Source organism: Petaurus breviceps, unplaced genomic scaffold, assembly GCF_028583685.1.
Source record: "Petaurus breviceps papuanus isolate PSGF00001 unplaced genomic scaffold, PetGlider_PUasm1.0 90919, whole genome shotgun sequence".
Classification (NCBI taxonomy): Eukaryota; Metazoa; Chordata; class Mammalia; order Diprotodontia; family Petauridae; genus Petaurus; species Petaurus breviceps.
In genome coordinates, this window is record NW_027187378.1 from 13076722 (window position 1) to 13085852 (window position 9131).

General features: G+C 37.9%; 1 protein-coding gene across 4 annotated transcripts; it reads left to right on the forward strand.

The window, feature by feature from the left end:
• Nucleotides 1-261: 261 nt before the first annotated feature.
• Nucleotides 262-8760, forward strand: NAA20 (N-alpha-acetyltransferase 20, NatB catalytic subunit). Of its 4 annotated transcripts, XR_011165964.1 has the most exons (8): nucleotides 262-414; nucleotides 2961-2985; nucleotides 3887-3977; nucleotides 4256-4391; nucleotides 7513-7658; nucleotides 7906-8012; nucleotides 8149-8228; nucleotides 8619-8760. XR_011165964.1 is itself a non-coding variant. In XM_069075490.1 (7 exons), the coding sequence occupies exons 1-7, from the start codon at nucleotides 362-364 to the stop codon at nucleotides 8152-8154; spliced, it is 564 nt and encodes a 187-aa protein (XP_068931591.1). In that variant the 5' UTR covers nucleotides 262-361; the 3' UTR covers nucleotides 8155-8760. The 4 variants fall into 4 exon arrangements, 3 of the variants coding, with proteins under 3 accessions (XP_068931591.1, XP_068931590.1, XP_068931592.1); XM_069075490.1 differs by having other exon boundaries at nucleotides 8149-8760; XM_069075489.1 differs by lacking the exon at nucleotides 7906-8012.
• Nucleotides 8761-9131: the final 371 nt, after the last annotated feature.

Sequence of the window (9131 nt, forward strand, 5' to 3'; positions counted from 1 at the left end):
AAGTGTACTAATTATCTGGAATGTTTAGGTCTAGGGTGAGTCTAGGATAGTCCACGACTCCCGGACTGGCAAGGTGTGGGAGATGTTATTACTTGAAAAAACCGGCAGAGCTGCCTCTCTTCTCAAGAATAAACCCAGAGAAGCCAGAGCTCCTTAGGCCCCGCCCCGCAGAGGAGTCTCACTGTGGCCTAGCAACCTCGGGACAAGACCGGAAACAGTTTTTCTCCTAGTTCCGCCTCTCCTTCCCTCGTCTCCGCCTCAGACTCCTTCTCTCCCGCCCCCGCCGGAAGTGAAAGTACACTTCACTTCCGGCGGGGACGCTCTGGCCGGGAGTGAGGGTCCGGGACAGGCGGGTGACGAGATGACCTCGCTCCGGGCTTTCACCTGTGACGATCTGTTCCGTTTCAACAACATGTGAGTGAGGCGCAGGAACGAGGCCGGCATTCGGGGCTCTTCCCCTCGCGGATTTCGCTGTCTTTCCAGCCCGGGCGGGAGCCGGAGCCGGGGTGAACCCCCTCCCATCCTGCCCTGAATCAAGGGGAAAGCAGGTGTCCTCGCGCTGGTTTCGCATATAGAGAAACTGAGGCACCGGGCAGGATCGGTGAATCAGCCTCGGCTCCCTCGTAGTGTTGTAAAGGGTGGAGGTCTCTGCCAGAGGGGACGGAGGTACCGAGAAGGGGGTCGGGCAGTGCGCCTGGGTGGTTGGGGATGGTCCGAGCACCACCAGGGTGCTGAGAAATCCCTGGCCTTTCTCTTCTGCCTGGAGAGACGGGGTTCATCGGGAGGTCCGGAAGCATATCACCAGAATCGAAGGGGGGCATTACTCATGACAACACCTGGGTGAGGTAAAGCAAGTGATGCAATGCCCCACTTTTAATAGCTTAATAATGGTAGTCATTGACTGAAGCACCTGCTGTGTGCCAGGCGCTGTGCTAAGGGCTGGGGATGCACCGAAAGGTGGAAGACAGTCCTTGCCCTCCGTGACTTCACAATCTAATGGGGGGGACAACTTGCAAACAAGGATGTACTAACAAGCTGTATACAAGGTAAATAGGAAATGGTGAGCAGAGGAGCAGGAAAAGCTTCCTGTATACAGAAGGTGACTTGTTAGATGGTACTTAGGAGAAGCGAGGGAAGTGAGGAGGCAGATGGATGAGGGACAGCCCGCAAACATGCCCCGGATTGTCAGTGTCTCGTGCCGGCATTGGATCGAGGGGTAAGGAAGGTGAAAGAAAACTGGAAATTAGGAAGGGCTTTAAAAGCCAAGCAGGATTTTATATTTGCTCTTGGAGGTGATAAGGAGCCACTGTGGTTTATTAAATAGGGGGAGTGATACAAAATTTGAGCTTTAAAAAAATCTGACTTGAGTAGAGGATGGACTAGAATGGGGAGAAACTTGCGGCGGGGAGACCAACCAGCGGGCTGTTGGAATAGTCCAGTTGTGAGGGGATGAGGGCCTGGACCAGGGTGGTAGCAGTGTCAGAGGAGAGAAGCCTGGTTAACCCGAGGGAATTTATGAAGGCAAAACTGATAGGATTTGGTGAGTCAAGGATGACTGTTCACATTTTAATAGCACTTTAAAGATTAGAAAGGGCTTTACTTTCTTCTACTTTATATGCATTTTGATGAACCTAATGATTTACATGTTTCCCCTATTGAATTTTAAGACTCTTGAAGGAAGTTGTCTTTTTTCTTTTTATCCTTAGCACTTAGAATAGTGCTTAGCACATAGTAGGTGATTAATGGACGACTGTTGATTGAATCCCCATAACTGCCCCATAAGGTAGGACAAATAAGTATTATTTCAGTTTTACAGATGAGTAGTAAAGTGATCTATGATCACAGGGACATTTTAGGAGGATTAATTTTTCAGCAACATGTAGAATGTGTAAAAGAGAAAAGAAACCAAAGGGGAAAATATTTGTTAGAAAGCATACATTATCATATGAAATAATGGCATAGACCAGGGTGGTAGTAGGAAGGAAAAGTAAATGATGAGTGGATTCAGTAGACATTAATGAGGAAGAATCAGTAGAACTTTGTGACTGATTACAAATGGGGATACAAAATTCTAGAGAAAGGGAGGACTGAAAAATTACTCCAAATTTTTTTGAATGATGGGAGAATGAAAACAAAAATTGGGAATTTAGAAAGAGGGTTTGGAAGAAGATCTAGGTTCACTTTTAAAACAGCAGAGATCAAGGCGATGCAGAACATCCTGGGAAATTCATTAGGAATTGATATGTAACTTGAATTTATAAGAGAGGTCATAACTGGAGACATATATGTCAGAATTATTCACATAGGAATGATTAGTCAAAACAGTGAGAGAGGTTAAATTCTTCAAAGTAGAAAGTGTAGATGGCAAATTTCATAAATTTAATGACTTTTATATGGTGGAAGGAAAAAGGAGAAACCAGAGAAGGAAGCCAGAAAGGAGCCTATAAAAAGAGGACAGTGATTGTTTGGTTTTTGCCTTACTTAGCACAGGGACTTCCTTGTAGTAGGTGTTTAATAAATGTTTAAATTTAATTAAAACAAAACAAAAATTTAAAGGAAGGATGGATCTGAAGCATCAAGTGCTGCAGGAAAGTCCAATATTATTTCTTATTTCCTTGAAGTTCATGTTTCATCTCAATCCTTTGTGTAGTAATTTGCTGCAATTTAAGATAATGAAAATCTCTGATGTAAAATTGATGTTAAAATGGTCTTGTGAATAAACAGCAATCTTTTCAATTTACTGATTTTCAATAAGTTTTCAGTTTACCAATGGCTTAACAGTGTCCTAATAATAATGTTCCCTTTTAGGTAGTTTCTGTCTACAATCTGTGTTCCAGATTGGTTCTTGAATCCATTATTATTTTCCTTGTGATATTTTAATTTTGTGTCATGTTTAGCTATTAATTGCATTTAATTGTAAACATTTTTTAATTTTAATATATCTTCTGGTTTCCTTTCAGCAATTTGGATCCACTAACAGAAACTGTATCCTTTAAAAAGTGATTAGCTAATGACTCAGACAGCCTCATAGACAATTTGGACGATTTTGCCCCACCTAATATAGTGTTTGAGAAAGTAGGTTTTTTTTTTTTTTTTGCTTTATGCCACTGACTTGCTTGTTTGTACCACTAGAGGGGGAAATTTCCACCACTACTTAGGAAAGCATTTAAAACATTTATAATATGTAGCGTGCATGTACCCACACATACAGACACATGCATGTATAGGCACACATATATACTCATATGTACATGTAGGTATGTATGCATCCATGTGTATATTAGAGGCAGCATAGTATAGTGACTAAAAGTTTTGGTTTTGTAGCCTGAAGACTTCTGACAATAACTAGCTGAGTTACCCTTCACTTAAACCCTGTGTGACTCAGATAATTCCTTGGGGTTTATCTGAGTTTTTCACTAATTTGGAAGTATATCTATATCCACAGAATTGTTTCACATTTTTTCCAAGTGCTTAGAAGAAACTTTTAAATAAGGAGAGAGAACATGTCATTTTTCACCACGGGGCAGCATAGAACTATTAAATGACTTATGTAGGGTTTTAACTAGTTAGCATTGAAATTAAGATTTGACCAGAACTTTTGATTCCTTGGTGAGATCAGTGTTTTAGATTTTTTTTCAGGTTCTTTGAATCTTATTTAATTTAGGACAATAAAATTTATAATAAATACATTTTAAATTATTTTAGAAATTTTATCATTGACCTGGAATGGTTAACAATGTAGTAGTATATTGTGTGCAGCATAAAGTGTACAAATACAGTTAAAATACTATCTAGCTTAATATTTTAAATAGACACTTTTTTATAGCAGGTTTCATGTTCTGCAACAGTTATTAGTTACATGTCATACTTCTTAACATAACTACAGTATGGGATACCATTTTATTTACAATATCTAGCTCACTGGCCCGAGTATTTCATAGTTGCAGAGGCACCTGGTGGCGAGCTCATGGGTTACAGTAAGTATACACTGTATTCTCTACTAATATGTTTTCTTTTTGGTAGGCAGGTAAGACATTAAGGATAAAGTTATTTGTTACATTGTAAAATCAGAGGTGTGAACAAAAAACATTGTATCTATGATAATGTTTTAACAGAACCAGTAAGTGTTGACCGCAGATAAACTCTAAAAGTTTTACCAGCTTATCTCTTCAGTTTTCTTTGGGAGAAAGAAATGCCATCACAATTGTTAAATCATTGCTATGATTCTGTTACTAAATGCAGTTTTTGTTGGCAGTTATGGGTAAAGCAGAGGGCTCAGTAGCCAGAGAAGAGTGGCATGGTCATGTCACAGCCCTGTCAGTTGCCCCTGAATTTCGACGCCTTGGTTTAGCTGCTAAATTAATGGAGCTGCTGGAGGAGATTTCAGAAAGGTGAGATTTACTTTTCAGATGTATTTAATTACATATAAGCTTCAGCCGTCTACATTAAATAGAAATATAATCAAATCGAGAACTACTATTTCTCTTTCCCTCATTCCTTATACTTAAAGCCAGGAGATGGTTGGAAAGAAAGGGAAGAAGTAATTGAAGGAAAAAACAATTTTATGTGAAAAAGGTACTGTACCCTAAGGAAGTCATACACAGAAAGCAACATCTGCTATATATAAAGCATTCATTTTGGGGCAAAGTAGGTGCCTATTGACACTAAGGAATGGCTGAAGAAGCTGTGGTATATGAATGTAATATCATTTCATTGTGCAATAAGAAATGACAAATGAGGAATTCAGAGAAGAATGGAAAGATTTCTATGCATTGATGCAGAGAGAAGGAGAACCAAGAGAACAATATATGATGCAACTATGATAATGTAAATGAAAAGATCTCTGAAAGAAAGGTAAACAAGTATGGTACCAGGGAACCAATAGACGCACTATCCTTCTCATGGCAGAGTCTACTAGGATAGATTGTACTTACGTTGTCAGATGAAGTCATGATATTAGATGTTTTTGCTTAATTTTTTTTCCCTTTCTCATAAGGGAGGATTTAATGCAGGTGCTACTGAGGAGGATTTCCAGAAATGACTGTGTTGTGAAGATATACTTTTTTAAAAATTCAGTTATATTTTTGTGGATGTCTTTTGTTTTTCTACTACTTTCATTTCCAAATAACCCCTCCCTACAGGAATCACACTTTGCAACAAACATTTTAAGAGAGGAAAAAAAGAAAGTAGTTCAGCCAAAGCAACCAGTATATTAGCTGTTCATGATGGTATATACAATTTTCTACTCCCAGTTTCCTGCCTCTATAAAGGAAGCACAGTGCCTTTTCCCTATACTTCCTGAGTAATGAACAACATTAAAACATATTTTTGGAACAGTAATAAAAAAATTAAAATCCATCATGAAAGGAAAGGTGAAGGGGGAGAAAGGCACACCAGGAGGTAGGTACTAGTATTCCTTTTTTACAATTGAGAAAACAGAGGCAGATGAAGGTTAAGGGATTTGCCCAGGGTCACCCAGAAGTATCTGTGACTAGATTTGAACTCAGGTCTTCCTGACTCCAGGGCCAGTGCTCTAGAGATCCACTACCTAGCTGCCTCTGAACTATGAGATAGTGACCCCATAAATGTTCTGAGCCATAATGAGATGAAGCAAAAATTAGATTCATCAGAAGGGACAAGATGAGTGGGGAGTAGCTGGAGAGGGTTGATGACATACCAGTAATGGAATCTATAGTCATATTGAGAATTAATCAGAATTCTTACAGGATTAAGGTTTAAATAACATTTTGAGTTACAAAAATTGGAGACAGGAAAGAAAAGAGATTTAGTAGTATTAATTGATTTAGATCATGTTACATTTGCCAGTGAAACTAAGAGAAAACCTTGGTGAGATATATATATATATAACAACAATTTTTTTTAGGGTTTTGGAAGGGTCATTAGACTGGCAGTTTTGAGAAATTCTAGTTCTAACCCTGCAACTAACTAATTCTGGTCCTAATTTCCCCTCTCTACCAAGTGTTGTTAGACACAGGATCTCTTAAGATCCTTTCTTAGACTCTAAAATGTTGTGCACATTTGCATTATTTTGATACTTTGAGAGATTCAGGAATTCATCAGTACCATTACATCCTCTACTAATTCAGATTGTAACCATTTCTGAGTTGCTATAGCCAAGAATAATTCAGCCCTTTAGTGGCCATCTTTTTACTGATGAGCCTTTCTATAATTAACCAGCAGGTTCTTTGGCCACAGACCAAAGTCTGTGTCCAAATCTGTTCCCAAGCTCATATTTTAGGCCTTTTGAGCTTAGTAGGCAGGATCTCCCAGGGGTTTTATTTGACTGGTATAGTTTTTCAGAGCCCAGAGTTTCCTCCATTCTAGCCACAGTAAAGCATCTAAATAGTACTTTATTTAAAGTTAGTGAAATTCTCTTTACTTAAAAATATGTTAACATCTAAAATGTGTTTTGTGCTTCATAAATGTACATTTTCTTGTTGTGATCATTTTATCAAAGTTTTAACTGGATAAATCCCCAAGAATTAAAATGTAAAGGTAATTTTTGAAGACCAGTAAGTAGCCACCTTACAGAAATGATAGTTGTTTTAACTTTTTAGTGAGCATTCTAAGGTTGTATTTTGATTTTTTTAAGATTTAGGTAGCATAATGTAGTGGATAAGAAAGGTGCCTTTGATTCCAGAAAGACATGGGTTCAAGACCTACTGTTGCCATCCTTGCTGTGTGATATAGCCAGTTGCCTATTACATTCTTTTTAAAGCATTTGGGTTTGCTCAGGTTACATTTGCTCAGGGTTACATGGCCAGTTATTTCTGGTTGTGGTGCTAAGTATCTGAGCCCGGATTCGATCCCCAGGTCATCCCAACACTGGGGCCGGTGCTCTTACTCGCTGAGCCACCCGGCCTCCCCTAAGCAATTGGAGTTAAGTAACTTGCTCAAGGTTACATGGCCAGGTGTTTCTGGGTGGGTGCTAAGTGTCTGAGCCCAGATTTGATCTCCCAGGTCATCCCAACACTGGGGCAGTGCTCTTACTGTGCTACCTGGCCGTCCCACCTACATTCTTAATACATTAAGTTGCAGAGAAAGTGCCAGTCTGCATTGGTAGAAGAAGTTTCCTCCCCCCAGAAATTTCCTAGACCAATGAAGTCACAGGGCTGGTTACAAATGTTAATATGTAAGATAGCACCCATCTCTTCTGCAAAATGCCTAGTGGAATGCCCCAAATCTTATGAAAATGTAATATTTTATATGATATAAAAGATTATCTATTGATATACCTAATTTTCCAAATGGGGATAATTTTTGCACTAGGTTTGTTGGAGAATCAAATGAAATATATGAGCAAAAATGTTTTCTAACTTTTAGGGACTATATAAAGGTAAATTGTTAATAATAATAGTTATGCCATAAATTGATATTAATAATATTCATCATTTTCTTTCTTTGTGCTGGCAGTGTGAGTCTTTTATATTTTTACTGTGTCCATGAAAACTTTGTGTATCACAAAATTTTTCTTTTTTTCTTTTTGTAAAGAAAGGGTGGATTTTTTGTTGATCTCTTTGTAAGAGTGTCAAATCAAGTTGCAGTCAACATGTATAAGCAACTGGGCTACAGTGTATATAGAACAGTAATAGAATACTATTCTGCAAGCAATGGAGAGCCTGATGAAGATGCTTATGGTAAGCACCATGATTTTGGAGAGAAATAGGGATGAATCACCATATTCACCTGAAGTAGTTCAGTAGCAGTATTTCTGTTCCCTGCATGTTCAAATAGTTATCAGAACAGTTCTTTGAGAATCCCTTTGTGGGATATTATTGAACTTAATTTTAAACTTCAGCTACAGTAATTGTTATTTTTATGTACCTTTGTTCTTGTTGGCCAAGATTTCTCTTTTTAACTGAATATTAAATATCTTTTATATAGTTGTTCCTTTTACGGTGAGCCTTGTTGTAAGATATTATATATTATGGGTCCAATCCTACAGTTGGGAGTTTGCTGACTATTTAGGCTCTCTTCTGGCAAGTCATGAGGTATTAATAATTTAGTTATAATAAATCACTTCTATCATATAGTTATAATTTTAAACCATTATTATGCATACTAGAAATCTTAAATGAAGTGACCTTTTTTTGATCTATGTTTACACTTACTTTCACTCATCAACAGATATGAGGAAAGCACTCTCCAGGGACACAGAAAAGAAATCCATTATACCGTTGCCTCATCCTGTGAGACCTGAAGACATCGAATAACTTTAGGCAGTGGTTCTTAGGCAGAGAATGCTACAGATCATCTTTTATGGACAATAATATTTTTCATTGGAAATTGACTCTAAAAATCAATTTCAAAGTTGTGTGTACAGGCACATCTTGAAGACCCTTTAGGAGAAAAATAATCACTTCATGTCTTGAAGACTTGAGTAAGAAAATACTTTCTATATGGACTCCTTAATTTAAACCCCTAAGTCCCAGTCTAGCAATAGCACATTAAAGAAAGTTCTTCATTATATTTCATATGCAATTAAAAAGGCAGCTAGGCCAAAAAGAAAACAAGACATTCCATTATCATGGTTCACAGTATTAGGTAAGTACTAGGGAAGTATTGGGCTTCATTTCTCTTATAAATTCTGTGCCTGAGAATCACTGCTGCCTCTATTTTTTGATCTTCATATTGAATAGTTAAATGAAGCTTTGAAAGCAGTTGTGAAAAACTCAAATGTATAAACATAAAATGTATAATAAAACACAAATTCACTATGTGAATGTTGTTTTTTATAAATCTGTGTTTACTTTTGATTGTGGTCTTACTGAATAAACTTTGGCTAATTTGAAAACAAATCTTAGGAGTTGAAAATAGTAGTTATAGGTCAATCGCATGTAGCCCATCTGGGACATGTGCATCTTCTTATGGCATTCTGATATGGCAAATATAAAGTGTGTGACTCTACCCATCAGGAATAGAACTTCTTGGCCTTTCTTCTTCCTCTAACAGTTCCAGGCAATTGTTTTCTCTAGATCTTGTTTCTGTAACTGCTGCCATTATTCTTGGCTGTTGCCTTACTTCTGTTCAGTGCAAAAAGTGCCCAAATATTAGGCTTAAAGAAAATGAGCAGCATTTTATTTTTACCCTAACTTCCCTACTGGTTTAAA

What these genes read in the sequence shown, in the direction of transcription:
- NAA20 (XM_069075489.1), top strand. Translation starts at nt 362, where the DNA reads ATGACCTCGCTCCGGGCTTTCACCTGTGACGATCTGTTCCGTTTCAAC. An exon ending in TGGATCCACTAACAGAAACT is followed by an intron (nt 2,986 to 3,886) that starts GTATCCTTTAAA and finishes ACATAACTACAG; the next exon opens with TATGGGATACCATTTTATTT. An exon ending in CTGGAGGAGATTTCAGAAAG is followed by an intron (nt 4,392 to 7,512) that starts GTGAGATTTACT and finishes CTTTTTGTAAAG; the next exon opens with AAAGGGTGGATTTTTTGTTG.